The sequence below is a fragment of the Lynx canadensis genome, chromosome A2 (assembly GCF_007474595.2).
Source record: "Lynx canadensis isolate LIC74 chromosome A2, mLynCan4.pri.v2, whole genome shotgun sequence".
In the NCBI taxonomy this organism is placed as follows: domain Eukaryota; kingdom Metazoa; phylum Chordata; class Mammalia; order Carnivora; family Felidae; genus Lynx; species Lynx canadensis.
This window is the reverse complement of record NC_044304.2, coordinates 157233177-157255186: the sequence shown is the minus strand read 5'-3', so window position 1 is coordinate 157255186 and position 22010 is coordinate 157233177. Positions and strand designations below refer to the sequence as shown.

The 22010-nt window shown below is 41.0% G+C and overlaps 1 protein-coding gene across 1 annotated transcript; it reads right to left on the bottom strand.

The window, feature by feature from the left end:
- Window positions 1-20846: 20846 nt before the first annotated feature.
- LOC115500950 (olfactory receptor-like protein OLF3) lies at window positions 20847-21800 on the bottom strand. The gene has a single exon (XM_030295739.1). The coding sequence runs from the start codon at window positions 21798-21800 to the stop codon at window positions 20847-20849; it is 954 nt and encodes a 317-aa protein (XP_030151599.1).
- Between the last annotated feature and the right edge of the window lie 210 nt (window positions 21801-22010).

The window sequence follows — 22010 nt, the reverse complement described above, 5'->3', positions numbered from 1 at the left end:
AATGGCTGCCACCACTCCCAATGCACAGGCCAGGGCCTCCCTGCTGCCCTTCTCCCTGTGGAAGGCTCTCCTCCATCCCTCTGCCTCTCACATCTTCGTTACAGCCTTAGGCCAGAGAAGCCAGCTTGCTGAGCTTGGATGATGTGCTCCTGGAGCCCAAACCAGACTTTAGCCTTCAAGGCCCCAATCTAGGAAGCCGTGACTGGAGCTGCATGTAAATCTGGTGGAAGCACCAATTCTGCCCTTTTGGTTCCAGATGCCCCTACATCTCCTTCTGGAGACAGGAGAGATATGCTTCCCTCCCCTGATGTATGTGCAGAGTCCAGCGGGCTTCTGTGAGCATTGCCAGTGTAGTGGACATTCTAGGACATCCTCGTGGTATTATCTAAGCTCCAAAATTAACAGCCTCACATAAACAGATTTAAAAATCTAAATTTATAGGGGCTCCTGGGTGGCTCAGTAGGTTAAGCATCAGACTTCAGCTCAGGTCATGATCTCACGGTTTGTGAGTTGGAGCCTCACATCAGGGTCTGTGCTGAAGATCAGAGCCTGGAGCCTGTTTCAGATTCTGTATCTCCGTCTCTCTCTGTCCCCTGCCCGTGTTCATGCTCTGTTTCTCTCTCTCTCAAAAATAAATAATCATTAAAAAAAAACTAAACGTAGAAAAAGTTGATGAAGGAAGTATTAGCAACAAAATGGAAAAGAATTAAGATCATCCAAGATCCTTAACACAAAAAGGTGAACTTTCTACCTCTCTTCAAACTTTTGTTTTAGTTTAATTTTGTGCTTATAGAGATTGTGGACCTATATGCTGTTGAATGAAATAATACAAAAGTGACTCTTGTGCCCTTTTTTGGGGTTTCCCCAATGGTAACAACTTACAAAGCTATAGTGCAATATCATAAGATAACATGGTTTTTAACAGGCTATAATTACATAAAGAAATTGTCATATGATATACTGTGATACTGTGATATTACAATATCACAAGATACTGGCATTGATATAGTCAAAATACCTAATGTTCTATCCCCACAAGAATCCATCATCTTGTCCTTTCATAGCCACGCCCACTTCTATGCAGCCCCTACCCTCTCCTGGACCTCTGGTAATCACTACCTGTTCTCCATAATTTTGGCGATTGAAGAGTTAGATGTTAATAGAATCGAACAGAATATTGCTTCTGGGACTGGGGCTTTTTCACTCAGTGTAATTCTCTAGAGATTCACGCACGTTGTTGTATATATCAACAGTTCAATCCCTTTTATTGTTGATGACTATTCTATGGTATGTACATACCACCTTTTGCTTAACCATTCACAGGTTGAAAGACATCCAGATTGTTTCTGGTCTGGAACTATTATCAACAAGGCTGTTATAAGCACTCATGTTTAGGTTTTCGGATGAGTGTAATGTTCATTTGAATAGGAAAAATCCCCAGGAGTACAATGGCAGGGTTCCATGCTAGTTGTAAATTTAGGTGTTTGGGCTTTTTGTTTTATTCTGTTTTTTATGAAACCACCAATCCATTTTCCAAAGTGTCTGCATCATTTTACATTCCTATCATCAACATATGGATGTCCAGTTTGTCCTCATCCTCATCAACATTTGGTATTATCATGGGGAGGAGCCAAGATGGGGGAACAGCATGGAAGTTATTTGTATGTCTTGTGTCCATGAAATACAGCCAGACCAACACTAAACCATCCTACACACCTAGAAAACTGGAGGATTAACACAACAATCTGCACAATGTGAACCACAGAATTCAGCAGGTACGCGGCATGGAGAGGTGAACTTGGGGAGCGAGAAGGTGCAGGAAGGGAGGTGCTTTTGTGACCGGAGAGAGGATGGACACTGGGGTGGGGGTTGGGGGGATAATACAGGAAAAGCACCCCTCCCAAAAAGCAGCTGGAGAGAAAGTGGAAAATTGGAAACAGCCACAGGGACTAAACTAAAAAGGGAGAAAGGAGAAAGGAGAGGGTTTAAATTCCATTAAGACTGTAAACAAGGGGAGTGCAAAGCCTGCAACTCTGCAGCTCAATACCTGGTGGTGCTCTGGTGGGAAGGGCAAATGCCCAGGAACAGAGTGAGGTCCAGGAGGGTCTCAGGCCACACGGGGAAAAGCAGTTCCACTGCTGGAAGGACATTTGGTAGAGGCTGTTGAAGCCACCCGGTCCCAGCAGACCCCAGAAAATGGCCACATTCGCTGGTGCTGGATCAAGGTCATTAAGGGTGAAGCCTGGTGCCAGATGTGTGTTGTGATTTTCCATAATCCCTGAAAAGCTGCTGCTACACTATCTTGCAAACTTTTTCTGGAGTGGGCTGGCACCTGGTCACAGTCTCAGAGCACTGGCAGCAGCAGGGTCCAGTGGGCGTTCCTGGGTGCAGCCAACATTCGGCCATTGCTCACTCGGCCATTGCTCAGTGAGACCCTCCCACAGAGGGGAGGAATGGGTCAAACCTGCAGTCCTTCGGAAGTAAGGGGCCAGGGAAAACAGCCGCATCTGAGACAAAATTCGAGAGAGAGGTACTGCCTGGGGCCTGGCCACAGAGAGTGAAAAAGCAGTGAGTGGACAAAAGCTGAAGACAGAGGACGGGTACACGATTGCCGATCAGGGAGAACAGACTGGGTAGCTGGGTGGCGCCATTTTCACCGCTCCCACACATGCGCATATGCACCTACAAGCGCCACAACACACCGCCCCAGTAAGCTAGCAGTGCCATCTGGTGGAGAGCGGAGCCATTACACTGAGCCCCGCCCAACTGGGTCAACTTCCCTCTTCAAGAATACAAGTCTTACCGCCGGCTTAGTTTATGGACTAAAAAGCACTACATAGACTGACTTCTAGGGGAAAGTGAAATAATTTCAGTCATACTTCAATCTGTTAGCAAGTCCATCTATTCAATTTTCTTACTTTTTTTTCTTTTTTACACTTCTTTTCTTTTTCTTGAATACAAAAGGAAAAAAATTCATTTTTATTTTCAATTTTTATTAAAAACATTTTTCTTTAATCTTTATTACTATATTTTTTACTTTTGTGTAAATTTTTTCAAATTCTATTTTACTCCCATCATTTTATTTTAGTCTACTTCAGTGTATTCACCTTTTCAAATCTTCAAACGATTTCTTTTTTTTTCTTTTTCTTTTTTTCTCTTTTTCATTTCGTTTCTTTTTCTTGGATGCAGAAAGAGGAAAAATTCATTTTTACTTTCAATTTCCTTTAAAAATATTTTTCTTTGATTTGTTTCTACTATATTCTTTACTTGTGTGTATATTTTTTCAAATTCTATTTTACTCCCATCATCTCATTTTAGTCTACTTCAGTGTATTCATTTTATCAAATTCTCAAAATATTTCCCTTTTTTTCTCCCCTTCCCCTTTTTTTCTCTAATCTCAAACCACTTTCAACACCCAGACCACAACACACCTAGGATCTAGCATCATTTATTCAACTTGTGTGTGTGTGTTTAATTTTTTAATTTTAATATTTTTTTAATTTTAATTTTTTAATTTTAATTTTTCTACCTCATTAATTCCTTTTCTCCCTTCCAAATGACAAAACTAAGGAATTCACCCCCAAAAGAAAGAGCACGAAGAAACAACAGCCAGTGACTTAACCAACACAATACAAGTAAGATGTCTGAACCAGAATTTAGAATCACGATAATAAGAATACTAGCTGGAGTTGAAAATAGATTGGAATCCTTTTCTGCAGAAATAAAAGAAGTAAAAAATAGGCTGAATGAAATTAAAAATGCTATAACTGAGCTGCAATCATGGATGGATGCAGCGGCAGCAAGAATGGATGCAGCAGAACAGAGAATCAGCGATATAGAGGACAAACTTATAGAGAATAATGAAGCAGTAAAAAAAGGGGAGAGATTAAGGCAAAAGTGCACAATTTAAGAATTAGAGAAATCAGTGACTCATTAAAAAGGAACAACATCAAAATCATAGGGGTCCCAGAAGAGGAAGAGAGAGAAATAGGGGTAGAAGGGTTATGTGAGCAAATCATAGCAGAAAACTTTCCTAACCTGGAGAAAGACAGAGACATCAAAATCCAGAAAGCACAGAGGACCCCCATTAGATTCGACAAAAACCGACCATCAACAAGGCATATCATAGTCAAATTCACAAAACACTCAGGCAAGGAGAGAATCATGAAAACAGAAAGGGAAAAAAGTCTCTAACCTACAAGGGAAGACAGATCAGGTTTGCAGCAGACCTATCCACAGAAACTTGGCAGGCCAGAAAGGAGTGGCAGGATATATTCAGTGTGCTGAATCAGAAAAATAAGCAGCCAAGAATTCTTTATCCAGGAAGACTGCCATTCAAAATAGAAGGAGAAATAAAAAGTTTCCCAGACAAACAAAAATAAAAGGAGTTTGTGACCACTAAACCAGCCCTGCAAGAGAAATTTTAAGGGGGACTCTCTGAGGGGAGAAAAGATGAATATATACATATATACATGTGTACACACACATACACACACACACACACATATATATGTGTGTGTGTGTGTGTGTGTGTGTATATATATATATATATATATATATATATACCAAAAGCAACAAAGATTAGAAAGGACCAGAGAACACCAGAACCTCCAACTCTACAAGCATCATAATGGCAAAAAATTCACATCTTTCAGGACTCACTCTAAACGTCAGTGGATTCAACGCTCCAATCAAAAGACATAGGGTAGGGGCGCCTGGGTGGCTCAGTCGGTTGAGCATCCAACTTCGGCTCAGGTCATGATCTCCCAGTTCATGGGTTCAAGCCCCACATCAGGCTCTGTGCTGACCACTTGCTCAGAGCCTGGAGCCTGCTTCAGATTCTGTGTCTCCTCCTCTCTCTGCCCCTCCCCCACTCATGCTTTGTCTCACTCTGTTTCTCAAAACTAAACAAACGTAAAAAAAAAAAGACATAGGGTAACAGAATGGATAAGAAAACAAGATCCATCTATATACTGTTTACAAGAGACCCACTTTAGACCTAAAGACACCTTCAGATTGAAAATAAGGGGATGGAGAACCATCTATCATGCTGGTGGTCAACAAAAGCAAGCTGGAGTGGCCATACTTATATCAGACAATCTAGACTTTAAAATAAAGACTGTATCAAGAGATGCAGAAGGGCATTATATCATAATCAAGGGGTCTGTCCACCAAGAAGACCTAACAACTGTAAACATTTAGGCGCCAAATGTGAGAGCACCCAAATATGTAAATCAATTAATCACAAACATAAAGAAACTCATCGATAATAATACCATAATAGTAGGAGGCTTCAACACCCCACTCACAGCAATGGACAGATCATCTAATCAAAAAATCAACAAGGAAGCAATGCCTTTGAATGACACACTGGGCTAGATGGACTTAACAGATATATTCAGAACATTTCATTCTAAAGCAGCAGAATATACATTCTTCTCCAGTGCACATGGAACGTTCTCCAGAATAGACCATATACTGGGACACAAGTCAGCCCTAAGTAAGTACAAAAAGATCGAGATCATACCATGCATATTCTCAGACCACAATGCTATGAAACTCGAAATCAACCACAAGAAAAAATTTGGAAAGGTAACAACTACTTGGAGACAGAAGAACATCCTACTAAAGGATGAATGGGCCAACCAAGCAGTTAAAGAGGAAATTTAAAAGTATATGGAAGTCAATGAAAATGATAACACCACAACCCAAAACCTCTGGGACGCAGCAAAGGCGGTCATAAGAGGAAAGTATATAGCAATCCAGGCCTTCCTAAAGAAGGAAGAAAGATCTCAGATACACAACCTAACCTTACACCTTAAGGAGCTAGAAAAAGCACAGCAAATAAAACCCAAAACCAACAGAAGACAGGAAATAATAAAGAGTAGAGCAGAAATTAATGCTATCGAAACCAAGAAAAACAGTAGAACAGATCAATGAAACCAGAAGCTGGTTCTTTGAAAGAATTAACACAATGGATAAACCTCTAGCCAGTTTGCTCAAAAAGAAAAAGGAAAAGACCCAACTAAATAAAATCAAGAATGAAAGAGGAGAGATCACAACCAGCACAGCAGAAATAAAAACAATAATAAGAGAATATTATGAGCAATTATATGCCAACAAAATGGGCAATCTGGAAGAAATGGACAACTTCCTAGGAATGGACAACTTCCAAGTTCCCACCAAAACTGAAACAGGAAGAAATAGAAAATTTGAACAGACCCATAACCAGTAAGGAAATCGAATTGGTAATCAAAAACCTGCCAAAAAACAAGAGTCCAGGGCCAGATGGCTTTCCAGGGGAATTCTACCAAACATTTAAGGAAGAGTTAACACCTATTCTCTTGAAACTGTTCCAAAAAATAGACATGGAAGGAAAACTTCCAAACTCTTTCTATGAAACCAGCATTACCTTGATTCCAAACCCAGACAGAGACCCCACTAAAAAGGAGAACTATAGACCAATTTCCCTGATGAACATGGATGCAAAATCCTCAACAAGATATTAGCCAACCAGATCCAACAATACATTAAAAAAATTATTCACCACAACCAAGTGGAATTTATACCTAGGATGCAGGGCTGGTTCAATCCACAAAAACAATCAACGTGATTCATCACATCAATAAAAGAAAGGACAAGAACTATATGATCCTCTCAATAGATGCGGAGAACAGATACTCAGATCAATGCGACAGAACAGAGAACCCAGAAATGGACTCACAAACGTGTGGCCAACTAATCTTTGACAAAGCAGGAAAGAATATCCAATGCAATAAAGACAGTCTCTTCAGCAAGTGGTGCTGGGAAAACTGGACAACGACATGCAGAAGAATGAACCTGGACCACTTTCTTACATCATACACAAAAATAAACTCAAAATGGGTGAAAGACCTAAATTTAAGACACGAAGCCATCAAAATCCTCGAGGAGAAAGCAGGCAAAACCCTCTTTGATCTTGGCCACAGCAACTTCTTACTCAACACGTCTCTGGAGGCAAGGGAAACAAAAGCAAAAATGAACTACTGGGACCTCATCAAAATAAAAAGCTTCTGCACAGCTCTTTATCCTCCAAAAGAGGATCTCTTTTGCATTGTTGGTGGGAATGCAAGCTGGTGCAGCCACTCTGGAAAACAATATGGAGGTTCCTGAAAAAAAACAAAAATAGAACTACCCTACGACCCAGAAATTGCACTACTAGGCATTTATCCAAGGGATACAGGTGTGCTGTTTTGAAGGGACACATGCACTCCCATGTTTATAGCAGCACTATCAGCAATAGCCAAAGTATGGAAAGAGCCCAAATGTCCATTCATGGATGAATGGATAAAGAAGATGTGGTGTATATATATATTTGTACCTGGGATGCAGGACTGGTTCAATCCACAAAAACAATCAACGTGATTCATCACATCAATAAAAGAAAGGACAAGAACCATATGATCCTCTCAATAGATGTGGAGAACAGATGCTATATATATAGTATACACACACACACACACACACACACACACACACACACACAGTGGAGGATTACTCGGCGATCAAAAAGAGTGAAATCTTGCCATTTGCAACTACGTGGATGGAACTGGAGGTATTATGCTAAGTGAAATTAGTCAGTCAGAGAAAGACAAAAATCATATGACTTCACTCATATGAGGACTTTAAGAGACAAAACAGATGAACATAAGGGAAGGGAAACAAAAAGAATATAAAAACAGGGAGGGGGACAAAACAGAAGAGACTCATAAATATGGAGAACAAACACAGGGTTACTGGAGGGGTTGTGGGAGGGGGGATGGGCTAAATGGGTAAGGGGAATTAAGGAATCTACTCCTGAAATCATTGTTGCACTATATGCTAATTTGGATGTAAATTTTAAAAAATAAAAAATAAAACAAACAAAAAGAAAACATTTATCACTATTTTCATTTAGTTTGCATTTTCCTAATGTTTATAAATGTTGAACATCTTTCTATGTGCTTATTTGCCATCTGTTTATCTACTTCAGTAAAATGGATTTTTATGTCACTGGATTGTTTGTTTTTCTACTGTTAAACTTTGAGAATTCCTTGTGTATTCTAGATACTAGTCCACAGCTGAATATGTGGTTTGCAAATATTTTCTTCAGCCTGTACCTTAACCTTTTATCTTCTCAATAGAGTCTTTCTCAGGGTAGAATTTTATAAGCTTGGTGAAATTCAATTTATCATTTTTCACATTGTAACACAGGCTTATGTCACATCTAAGAAAACTTTTCCAATCCCTAGATCGCGTTATTCTCCTATGTTTTTAAAAAATTTATAGTCTTATATTTTATAAGTCTATAATGCTCTGGGGGGGTAACTGTTTCATAATGTGTGAGAAGAAGCTATTCTTGATATACAGATTTTATACATGTTTTGTTAACTTTGCACAAAGTTATCTTATTTTTGAGTTTTTGCATTGTGCGTTCATGGAGACACTGACCCAGGATGTGATGGCCAACTTAGTACAGAGCCCTCCATGCATGATGACCAAGTATCACAGGGGGTCACACATAGCCACATAGCAGTCATAGGCCATCACTATCAGTAGAACAAACTCAAACCCACCCAAGCCCAAGGAGAAAAATACCTGGGCTGCACAGCTCACAAATGGGATTGCTTTATGTTCTATTAGAAGATGCACCAACATCTGGGGGACGATGCTTGTGGCATAAGAGACATCAACAAGGGAGAGGTTGGTGAGAAAGAAGTACATGGGAGTGTGGAGTCAGCTGTCCAGTTTGACCAGAAGGACAATGAGGAAGTTCCCCAGCACTTCACCATGTACATGATCAAGAAGACAACAAAGAGGGAGAACCATGGGGCGCCTGGGTGGCTCAGTCAGTTAAGTGTCTGACTTCGGCTCGGGTCATGATCTGAGTTTGTGAGTTCGAGCCCCACATCAGGCTCTGTACTGACAGCTCGGAGCCTGGAACCTGCTTCGAATTCTGTGTCTCCCTCTTTCTCTGCCCCTCCCCTGTTCGTTCGCTCTCTCTCTCTCTCTCTCTCTCAAAAATAAACATTTTTTAAAAAATTTATAAGAAGAAGACGCCTATGTCCCAAGCACTGGACAGGCCAAGGAGAATAAACTCTATCACGCACTTCTGGTTTTCCATTCCATTAAAAATTGTGATAATTATTAATCTGTAGAGAGAGCCAGATATAACAGAAGCTGCTGAATGAAAGAACCATAAAAATAACTTCTTGTGAATACATGTTGTACACCTCTGACTAGGCTTATTCTGAGGTTTCATACCATTCATGATCCAAAATGGCAGGTGTGATCCTAACAGGCACTATATCCACTCTGCATCAGAGTCAGGACAGTACCTTCATTAAGAACATAGGGTGGTCTCAGGGAGACCCAATGAAAGTCTGAAGATAATGCATTACAATTCCACGAGCTCACATCTTACAAACTTAACCTCAGATTCCAGGGCAAGGAGAGGATGGTAGGTGACAATCATAGGTACAATGATAAACGATGAAGAAAACTTGGTTGGAGAGTTTTTAAAAACTACCTTGCATATATCAACTAGACCCATCTGGATAAAATGGGTGAACTTATTACAAAAGCAACCATTGGGAAAAGTCAGGTCCTTGGAGAAAGATCTGGAATCAGAGAACCTAGATTTAAATTTTGATTTTATTGGGGCACCTAAGGGGCTCAGTCGGTTAAGCATCCAACTTCGGCTCAGGTCATGATCTCGTGGTTTGTGAGTTCGAGCCCCGCTTCGGGCTTGTGCTGACAGCTTAGAGCCTGAAGCCTGCTTCAGATTCTGTGTCTCCCCCTCTCTCTGCCCCTCCCATGCTCATGCTCCGTCTCTCTGTCTCTCAATAATAAATAAACATTATTAAAAAAATTAAATCTGATTTTATTCAGCAACCCTGTTGTTTGGTTCAGTGACAAATTTTATGTATGAAGCAGATAATATTGCATGACTCACAAGCACATTTAAGCTGAAATGTAGGAAATGTATGAGGAATGTCCTTGTGAAATATTAGTGACAGTACTGGTATAATAGTATGGGTATGAGCACTAACATGACCTAATTTAAAGTTAATATTGGTCAACCTTTATAAACTACTTTTTAAAAAAGGAAATGTGGGGCCCTTGCATGGTTCAGTTGGTTAACCCTCTGACTCTTGGTTTCACCTCAGATCATGATCTCGCAGTTCGTGAGTTCAAGCCCTGCACCGGGCTCTGTGCAGATAGCACAGACCCTGCTTGGGATTCTCTGTCTCCTCCTCTCTCTGCCGCTTCCCCACTCACATGCACTCTCTCTCTCAAAAATAAATAAACATTGAATTTTTTTTTTAAAAAAGGAAATGTATTCACTGATTCCATGGATATAGTTTCTGGATTATAAACTGATGTAAACTATAACAAGTGAAACATTATTTTTCAACATGTTCTACTTTTATCAATCCAACCTACCACCTGATAACATTTTCAGGTGGAAGTATATGTCGCCTGAACAAGAAGATGAACTGAAAAATTCAGACAACGCTGTCGGCTGATATTAAAACCAGGACTGGTTTTTATGTCAATGGGGTAGATAAATTTTAGCCTTGGTTTATTCCTGCCTCCATTTATCTATGGCTGTCTTCAACACCTCCTCTATGAATAAAATACTTTCATGCCATCTCTGTAACTCCCTACACCAAGGGAGTAAAATGGTCCATGCTCTAAAACTGACTGCCCTTTCCTCTGCCCATCTTAAAAAGAACCTCAGCAAAGTCAAGATCTTAAGTCAAGTTAAATAGATTTCTAATGATAAATTCTGAGGCAGTAATTTTTGGTAACATTTGTGAACACATGGTATTTTGGAGTCATGGAAATGAGGTGTCTCCAACTCATCTGTCAAAATTTACCTAAACTCTGACCAGTGGACCTCCCAGATGGGAGCTCCTTCCATGAGTTCCCTACAACTCTGCGGGATGCCTGAGAGGAAGGGGATGGCCCCCAAGTAACATGGCTTTGCAATGTGGTAAAGTGCCCTCTTGGCCTTTTGCCACATCCTCCCCATATTCCTGCTCTAATAGAACTGATAAGGTCTCAAAGAACTATGAGCAACTACTCATCAAGTAAGACCAGAAACCTGACCCACAGAAAATCAAACAAGCACTGACAGAATTTTCACTATATTGGTGCCACATAGAGAAGATTATTACTTAACGGTTCTCTGGAAATGTCTTCAGTTGCTGTCTTTCCCATTTTAAAGTCATTTTAAAAAATCTATTTTAATGCTTATTAATTTATGAGAGACAGACAGAGCACGAGAGGGGAGGGACAGAGAGAGAGAGAGAGAGAGGGAGACACAGAATCCAAAGCAGGCTTCAGGTTCCGAGCTGTCAGCACAGTCAGGCGTGGAGCTCTAACTCACTAACCACAAGATCATGACCTGAGCTGAAGTCAGATGCTTAACCCACTGAGCCACCAAGGCTCCCCTAGAACCTTTTTTTTTAATTTTTTAAATGTTATTTATTTTTGACAGAGAGACATAGCACAAGTGGGAGAGGAGCAGAGAAAGAGGGAGGCACAGAATCTGAAGCAGGCTCCAGGCTCTGAGTTGTCAGTACAGAGCCCCATATGGGGCTCGAACTCAGGGACCGTGAGATCATGACCTGGGCCAAAATCAGACACTCAACCAACTGAGACACTCAGGCGCCCCTAAAATCATTTTTAATTGCTTTTAGTTTCCATTGTTACTCTATGGACAAACACTCCATATTCAAATAAACTTGCAAACATGAGAGTGTTCAGGGCTTAACACAAGGGTACTTTTTCTATTTGCAACATTCATTGCCACATCTTAGTTTCCTACCCCAGTCAGTGATTTATTCATTTAAAACTATCTTTTTCCACTTCTTTTGGCTGGCTTCTTCAATAAATTGTCTTTTTTATCTCCATTAGGAAAGAATTGTTAGTTCAAACAGACTCAAGAGGTATGCACACTATAGAAGTTTTCCCCAGTATCTCACTTTCCAGAATTATATTTCAGAATAATAATTCTTTCCACTTTTCATGCGAATTCAAAGACTGCAGAGATGGACAAAACCTTGGACTGGCCCCCAAAATCCAATGTGAAATATAGTGAACCTTGAAGGTGAGCCCACTACCCATATTTCCCCCTACTCATTATAGAGACGATGCCCTGTACCTAAGGCATAAAAATGCTGAAAGCTTTTTCTCCTCTGAAAGTCTATGCATATCTTTGCAATCGTCCATCAAGTCTCAGTCATATTGGATTCCTATTTGGAATCCTCTACAGTCTTAGACGAATAAAGTCCTGAATACAAGAGCAGAGGACATGAGGGTGAGTCCTACAACCTACAGATATGTTTTATCTATGACTAGGCCAAATACACAAGAACCATAAATTCACAAACTTGATTATCAATGGAGACGGCACTTTCATTTATAGGAGGATTCACCTGAGCTGTGGCTGAGTATTTAGCTGTTGTATATACTAAATGTACCCATCATGGGCAGGAATACTGGCACCAACCCAACGTTTTCTGTTAATGGTTTTATATCCGCAGAAGTCAACAAGTTTTCTACTTCCCATCTGGATTTGGTGCCTGGCATTTCACATAATAAGCAATTATTGACCCTCAGTTTCTCCAATATGTGCGATCCTCAAACCACCTTGATGACATATTTTATCATGATTTCACTCGGTAAATGCTCAGCTTCTTTGTAGGTCTTGTCCCCAGTGGGGAGTCTATGGCAGTACAATTCCCTCAGTCTGCTGTGTCCCCACAGTGCAATCCCTACAGCCCAATCTAGAGGAACTAACCCCAAAAATGAGAGTCAGGAGACCTCAGTTCTAGTCCCAGTTCACATTCAGAGTGTTGTAGGACTTGGAACAATCCACTTAACTATCTTACATTTCCATTTTCTAACACTGAAAGGAAAATAAAATTACTTGGTATACATATACTTTGGGAAGATTGAGAAAAGAGACTTTATATTATTAATAATTTATCTTTTTGGAAATGTAATAAACACCTACTACATTTTCATGAATGTAATACTTATCATTTTACAAATCTGGGCTTTTCCCTTAGGTCCTCCCCAAATATGATGCAGAATTCATCACTAGCCTCTTCAGTTTTAAATATGAATCATTCTCTTCTGCATCCCCACCATTACACTCTTTCTTGTTGTCACTACATCGTGCAGAAGAGAAAACCCTTGGAATAGAAATGTACCTGAGCCCAGCATCAGGAAGGCAGAAACATTTTACTACATTTGCCATCTTATTCATGGTGAGAAGATTGGAGTATCCGTGGGTCACATCCCTGATCCAAAGACCCTAACAAGTCAGAGCTGTTCTACTTCTGCCCCTCTAGACACCTCTGCACACACCCACCCTCTGCTGGTGCCTCCGTTAGCACTCTCAAGCGTTGATTAGTGCCTAACACACAGGCGTGTCCACTTTCGTCCAAGTTTATGTTGGTTTCTACAGAATGCTTCCCTCCAACAAAGCCATGGGCCAGACCGATGAAGAGTCCCAGACTCCTCGGGCTCCTGGCTAAGGTCTCACCTGGGACTAGTTTCAATTGTGAGGGAAACAGCTACTAGAAATTCACAGGGGTCCCACAATCGGCTCCAATGCAAAGCTAATGAGGTGCAGCAGTGTTTGAACTAGCAACATGGGGCGGACAGACTCCCCTCAGGAGCTTCATTCATTAGAGTGTCCATGGCTGACAGCACTCCCACTTCTCAAGGTCAGGGCCTCCATGTTGCCCTTCTTCTCCCCATAAAGCCTGTTCTTCTCCATCCTCTTCAAACTCTAACAATCCCCTAAAGCCAAAGGTCATTCTAAAAAGCCAAAGATGACAGCTTACTGAGGGTTCAGAATAGTCTCCTGTAGCCCCAACCTGACATTTAGCACTCATGCCCCCTTTTTACTGGGCAGTGACTAGGTCTGCAACCACACCTGGTGAGGAAAAAATTGGTTATCCCCTTGGGCTCCAAGATACCCTCGTTTCTCCTTCTGAACACAGGAGCATTGTCCTCACTCCCCTGACATGTGTGCGAAGAGCCCCCTGGGCCTGTGGCAAGCTTTGCAGGGAGGGACGCACACCCAAGTACATCTCTCACGGTACTATTCAAGTTCCAAAAATAATAGCGCTGTAGAAACAGATTTAATGCTCCAAATAGGATCTACAAACATAGAGTCTTATGGTCTCCAGGAAAAAAAAAAGGGTGGGGATCCAAAGTCATTAATAATCAATCTCCCTGTCAGCGAATCCTTTGTCCCTTCCTCTCCCAGTCAAATACCCAGTCCCTCTCAGCACCACCATTTACATATCCACACACTTACCTGCTGTCCACAACCACCCCCCCCACCGATGCTCACTCAGCCATCTGCTTGTCTGCTCAGCCACCCACCTAGGCATCCCCTCAGCATCTACATGCCACCTCACCTACTTCCCTAACATCCAGGAGTTATCTCCCAGGCATCCTCTCTTCTCATCCATGTGGGTGTCATCCTGCTTGTCCACTCATTCTGCCATGTTATCTAACGCCTGACACCACAGCACCCATGACTTTGACAATGCTGCTGTGATCATCCAAGCAATAGAAAGGGAAAGTAGAGATGCTTCTCTTTCCTCACCTGAGTTTCAGCACTCCCACAGAACTGACAGAATTGGTGGGATACTTTGAGGAAAGCTGGAAACATTCCATGGTTGGGAGAGCTGTAGTCACCGAACCCAGACGTTCACATCACTGCTGTTTTTCTCCACTCATCTGTAGACAACAAAGGAAACTCTCAAATTCCAAGCGTTGTAAGGACCCAACAGCACTCTCAGTCACTCCTGCTCCTAACCTGGGGGACCTTCCTAGCCATTCAACCTCTATCACTCAGCAAGTTATACCAACTCGGACTCCAAACATTTGTGGCGTGGAGGCACCTAGGTGGCTCAGTTGGTTAAGCATCCAACTCTTGGTTTCAGCTCAAGTGATGATCTCACAGTTTGTGAGTTCAAGACCTGAATTGGGCTCTGCCATGCTGGTGCAGACCCTGCTTGGGATTCTCCCTCTCTCTCTGCCCCTCCCCAGCTCATACTCTCTCTCTCTCCCTTTCTCTCTCTCTCTCTCAAAATAAATAAAACTTAAAAAAAAATTGTGGTATGGTGCCTTCCTTTCCATTCTTTTTTTTAAATTTTTTTTAACGTTCATTTATTTTGAGACAGAGAAAGACAGAGCATGAATAGGGGAGGGGCAGAGAGAGAGGGAGACACAGAATCTGAAGCAGGCTCTAGGCCCTGAGCTGTCAGCACGGAGCCCAATATGGGGCTCGAACTCACGGACCGTGAGATCATAACCTGAGCCGAAGTTGGACGCTTAACCGACTGAGCCACCCAGGCGCCCCTCTTTCCATTCTTAATGTTGCTGACTGCTATTGTCTTAGTATTTGTACCAAAGCCAAGTAATTCAGTGCATTTCAAAGTGATAGCCTTCATTCGACCCAGGCTCACTGAATCAGAAACTACACAGGAAGGTCAGCAAACTGTGGCTTAATGAGCCTTTCAGGTGTTTCTAATATAATAAGTTTGAAAATGCCTGGAACAATTTATTCTGTAAACCAGTGTCTTGTTAATCCTTCATTATAACACTTTATTTTACCATTACCCACTTCACAAACATTTGGTCTATAATCTCCAGTGACTTGAATGCCACATCTCAACCAACTGAGAGAGAAGAGGTTCAATGTCAACCAGAATTTCAATTTTCCCCACTTCTCTCCCCTGTGAGCCCCCACTCATCCTACAATTCCTGCTGTTCCCCAAACAGGAAATGCTCTCCTTTGCCCAGAAAGGTCATCTCTAGGGTCAGCTTAGGAATTGAAATAGTTCTTTCAAGAAGCATTTGTGACAGACATAATAATATATACTATCAATGTATAGGCTTGGTTTGCAAGGTAAACATGAATATAACAAAGTATTTGCTCCAAACGTTATGCATATAATTTGGGTAAGCTGCTTTCAGAGGAGCAGTTTATTTGACTTAAATTCCTGGCCTTAAAAATCATTATTTGCCATTGAATATTTTGCTTACCTGTAAATTATTACTCCCATCTCCCACTTATACTTTGTCTTTTAAAACATGCCTTTAAAAGTAAGTGAAAATGACTTCAGCCTCATAATATAGTTTGAAGTACAGAATTATGATGCTTCCAGCTTCACTGTTCTTTTTCAGGATTGTGTTAGCAATTCAGGGTTTTTTGTGGTTTCATACAAATTTCAGGATTGTTTGTTCTAGCTCTGTAAAAAAATGCTGGTGGTATTTTGACAGGGATTGCATTAAATGGGTAGATTGCTTTGCACAGTGTAGACATTTTAACAATATTTATCCTTCTAATCCTTGAAAATGGAATGTTTTTCCATTATGTTGTGTCATCTCCAACTTCTTTCATAAGTGTTACTTTTCAGAATACAGTTCTTTTACCTCTTTGATCAGGTTTATTCCTAGGTATCTTATGATTTTTGACACAGTTGTAAATGGGATCAATTCCCTGATTTTTCTTTCTGCAGCTTCATTATGGTATACAGAAATGCAACAGATTTCTGTACATTGATATTATATCCTACAACTTTGTTGAATTTGTGTTCCAGTAATTTTCTGGTGGAGTCTTTTGAGTTTTCTACATAGATTATCATGTCGTCTGCGAATAGTGAAAGCTTGACTTCTTCCTTGCCAATTTGGATGCCTTTTCTTTCTTTTTGTTGTCTGATTGCTGAGGCTAGGACTTCTAGTACTATGTTAAATGGTAAGAGTGGACATCCCTGTCTTATTCCTGACCTTAGAGGAAAGCTCTCAGTTTTTCTCCATTTAAGATGTTATTAGCTGTGGGTCTTTCATATATGACCATTATGATGTTGATGTATGTTCCCTCTATCCCTACTTTGTTGAGGGTTTCTATCAAGAATGAATGCTGTATTTTGTCAAATGCTTTTTCTGCATCTATCGATGGGATCATGTGGTTCTTATCCTTTCTTTTATTAATGTGGTATATCATGTTGATTGATTTGTGAATACTGAACCAGCCCTACAGCCTAGGAGTAAATCCCACTGGATCATGGTGAATAAATCTTTTAATGTACTGTTGGATTTGATTTGCTAGTATCTTTTTTTAATTTTTTATTTTTATATTTGAGAGAGAGAGCACGAGCAGGGCAGAGGCAGAGAGATGAAGACAGAATCTGAAGCAGGCTCCAGGCTCTGAGCTGTCAGCACAGAGCCCAACGCAGGACTCGAACCCACCAACCCTGACATCATGACCTGAGCCGAAGTCAGACGTTTAACTGACTGAGGCACCCAGGCGCCCCTTGATTTGCTAGTGTCTTATTGAGAATTTTTTCATCCATGTTCATCAGGGATAAGGCCTGTAATTCTCTTCTTCAGTGGGGTCTTCATTTGGTTTTTTTGAATTAAGGTAATGCTGACCTCATAGAACAAATTTGGAAGTTTTCCTTCCATTTCTATTTTTTGGAACAGTGTAAGAAGAATAGGTATTAACTCTGTTTTGTGTGTGTGTGTTTTTTTTTATTTTAGAGACAACAGGGGAGAGGGACAGAGGGAGAGAAAGAGAGAGAGAGAATCTCAAGCAGGCTCCACGCTCAGCATAGAGCCTGAGGCAGAGCCTGATCCCACGACCCTGGGATCACTACCTGAGACAAAATCAAGAGTTGGATGCTTACCCAACTCAGCCACCCACGTGACCCAACTATTCTTTAAATGTCTAGTAAAATTCCCCTGGGAAGTCATCTGGACCTGGACTTTTGTTTGTTGGGAGATTTTCGGTTACTGATTCAATTTCTTTACTGGTTATCAGTCTATTCAAATTTTGTATTTCTTCTTGTTTCAGTTTTGGTAGTTTGTATGTTTCTAGGAATGTATCCATTTCTTCCAGATTGCCTAGTTCGTTGGCATATAATTTTTCATAACATTTTCTTATAATTGTTTGTATTTCCATGATGTTGGTTATGATCTCTGCTCTTTCATTTGTGATTTTATTTATTTGGGTTCTTTCTCTTTTCTTTTTGATAAGTCCAGCTAGGGAGTTATCAGTCTTATTATTCGTGGGGCACCTGGCTGGCTCAGTCAGTGAAGCATGCAGCTCTTGACCTCAGGGTTGTGATTATGAGCCCACATTGGGTGTGGAGATTACTTAGAAATAAAATATTTTTAGAAAAATTTTATTAATGCATTCAAAGAATCAGCTCTTAGTTTTACTGATCTTTTCTACTGTTTTTTGTTTGTTTGTTTTTTTCTATATCATTTATTTCTGTTCTAATCTTTGTAATTTCCCTTCCTCTGCTGGTGTTAGATTTTATTTGATGTTCCTTTTCTAGCTCCTTTAAGTGTAAGGTTAGAGTGGGTATTTAAGACTTTTCTGACTTCTTGAGGTAGGCTTGTGTTGCTATATACTTCCATCTTCTTACCGCCTTTGCCGCATCCCAAAGGTTTTGGACTGTTGTGTTTTCACTTTCACTTGCTTCCACATATTTTTTAATTTCTTCTTTAATTTCCTGGTTAACCCATTCATTCTTTAGTAGGATGTTCTTTAACCTCCATGTATTTGTGGCTTTTCCAAATTTTTTCTTATGGTTGACTTCAAGTTTCATAACACTGTGGTCTGAAAATATGCATGGTATGATCTCAGTCTTTTTATACTTGTTGAGGCCTGATCTATGACCCAGTATGTGATCTATTGTGGAGAATGTTCCATGTGCACTCAAAAAGAATACGTATTCTGCTGCTTTAGGATGAAATGCTCTGAATATATTATATATATTATATTACATATATTTATATATATTTATATAAAGACCACTTATGAGCTGACTCAGCTGAGCTGAGGAACCACCAGTGAGTCTGGAGGCAGAAAGGCAGATTCAGAGAAGTCACCTGTGTGCTGCCCTTGAAGGTGGAGGGAGGGACAGCAAAGGCATGGAGGCAGGGGGAAGGCGCAGGGATCCTGCGGTGGACAGTGAAGCATCCCGAACATTTCAGCATCTGGATACAGCATCTCCACATACTTTCCTCCTTTGCGTGTCATGTGTATATTCGTATTTTTGACTAATTTTCTTCTCCTTCAACTCTTTTCCTACCACTTTATATAGGGCTGCCCATGGTGGTAAATGTTACACTTTACTCCATGGTTTACATAATATTTAGACCAAGATAATGACATTTTAGAGGAGGTATGAGGTCCATGTAGGAATTGCAATCTGGGAGAAGATGTAATGTCTCTCTAAAATCTCTTTTAAATCATGTAACTTGGCTTGACTTTTCTCCTTCGTTCAGATTCCTCTAATGTCTCAATAGTACTGCTAGAGAGGTCAGCCAGCTGGTCCCCTGGCCTCTAAGCTCTTCTTCCGCTGAATCATTGCCATGGCGATAATTCTAAAATGTAAATTTTATCAGGTCATATCCCTGCTTAAAAATATTTGCCAGCTCCACATTGCTATTGAGTAAATCTAAAATATAATATGGCATTCAATGCCCTCTGTGATCTGAACCTTCTTCACATGCCTGCTTCATCCTCACCATTTCCTCATCTTCTCAGTCCTGCAAGCACGGCTCCAGGGAATTTTTGAACTCTGTGCTCTTGTCAAGCTCTGTATTTTTCACTGGTTGCCCTCTGTTTGGGTTGTTATCATTTCAGTAACTTGTACTCACTTTCCTCATCTAAACAAGGAACATTTCTTGTCCTTTCATGTAGGAAGACTTCTGGACTCACCCCAAAGTCTTACTCTCCTTGACTATTCCACCTCATTAGTTTACGAAGACCAAGTAGGGGTCCTGCCGTGTGGGGGAGGAGGAATGGGAGAAAGTGTTCAAAACAGAGACTAGAGGAAAACACTGCACAGGTATCCGGATTCAACGAATGCATATAAAGTTCTCTTATCTTTCATTGGCTTTGGCTGAGGAATCTGTCCTTTCTAAGATTGACTACATCTTTTATATTTATACATTATCTCAAATTTTGTGTGCTAATTCTATGGTTAAAGTCTAGGAAGAGAGTTAATACTTATTTCAGAAATGGGATGGTTTTAACATTTAAATGGCACCCTCGTATATGTAGTTAAACTCTTCTCTAACTGTATTAGGTGGTGCCCCAAATGTGGCATATACTTGGCCAGTAGTAGCCTCATCGAAATACCTTTAGTTATATTCCTATCACTGCAAAACAAGACCTTCAGTTGATGCTCCTCCGCTGAGGTACCTTCATCAGGCAGATGAGATGCTGTGAGTACATGTAGTAGGTCCAGCACAAAGCCATCTGAACAGCCTTGAGAGCATCTCTCTCTTCAGAACAACTCACACAATTACTGAATGTAGATACAAATGCTGCTCAGTAATTTGAGTCTTAAATGTGAAAATGCTCTTGTTGCCAATGAAAACACAATAACTTTATATAAAATTTGAATGAATAAGAACCAATGGTCCAAAGTAAGATTCATGAATAGGTCCACAATTACAAACAGTGTGACACGTCAAAACAGCAAACTGTACTTTTTGTTCATTACTGCCAGGACATATGAATGGAGATTGAGTAAGGGTGGGAAGTTCCATTACCACAGTGCTTAACTCCACTGAACATGATGTTGTGACATAAACATACACCCACAGCCCACACCCCAACCCACCCTCCAGCCTCCTACCCAGCATCACCAGTACATGTGTCAGCATCCCCTTCCTGGTTGCCAGGGCAATGCAGGTGATGCCTGCCATATCTAGTTAAGTGAAAGAATTCACAGGCAAAGCTCTTTTCTCTAGCTAATGCTCAGGATTCATCAAGTTGCCAGTTTTGACGTTAATTCAGATAACTGCCCTAGTAGTTTCTGCCAGGCCCCCTTCACCTCCTTATTCCTTATGCTATAAATCATGGGATTCAGCACGGGCATCAGAATGGCATAGAAGACAGAAATCAACTTCTCCTGAAGGATAGAAGGACTGGAGCGGGGCTGGATGTAGGTGAAAATGGTCATGCCATAGCACAGGACGACCACTGTGAGGTGAGACGCACAGGTGTGGAAGGCTTTCTTTCTTCCCTCTCTGGACTGGATCTTCAGGATGGTGGAGATGATCTGGATGTAGGACAAGAGGACCAGGCAGAAGGGTGTCATCAGCAAGACAATGCTAGAAACCATGATCGCGATCTCATTGGAGGAGGTGTCCACACAGGCCAGTCTGACCACAGCTAGGAGTTCACAGGATATGTGATCAATATACTTGTTTGTGCACATGGGCAGCTGAAAGGTGATGATGGTCTGCATGAGAGAGTTGAGAGAACCACTGACCCAGGATGTGATGGCCAACCTAGTACAGAGCCCTCCATGCATGATGACCGAGTATCGCAGGGGGTCGCACACAGCCACATAGCGGTCGTAGGCCATCACTGCCAGTAGAACAAACTCAATCCCACCCAAGCCCAAGGAGAAAAACAACTGGGCTGCACAGCTCACAAATGGGATTGCTTTATGTTCTGCAAGAAAATGCGCCAGCATCTGAGGAACAATACTTGTGGCATAAGAGACATCAACAAGGGAGAGGTTGGTGAGAAAGAAGTACATGGGAGTGTGGAGTCGGCTGTCCAGTCTGATCAGAAGAACAATGAGGAAGTTCCCCAGCACTGTCACCAAGTACATGATCAAGAAGAGGACAAAGAGGGAGACCCGTGTGTCCCAGTCACTGGACAGGCCGAGGAGAATAAACTCTCTCACCCATGTCTGGTTATTTGTTTCCATTAAAAAATGTGAAGATTATTAGTCTGCAGAGAGCCAGAGAGAACAGAAACTGTTGAATGAAAGAACCATAAGAATAACTTATTCTTAAAAGAATGCAATCCTAATGATATGCCATAGCTAGATATGTTCAATCATATGGGCCAAGTTGATAGACTTGATCCCCTGTATCTACTCTACATAAGAGAGGAAACATAAGGATGTGATGTGGTC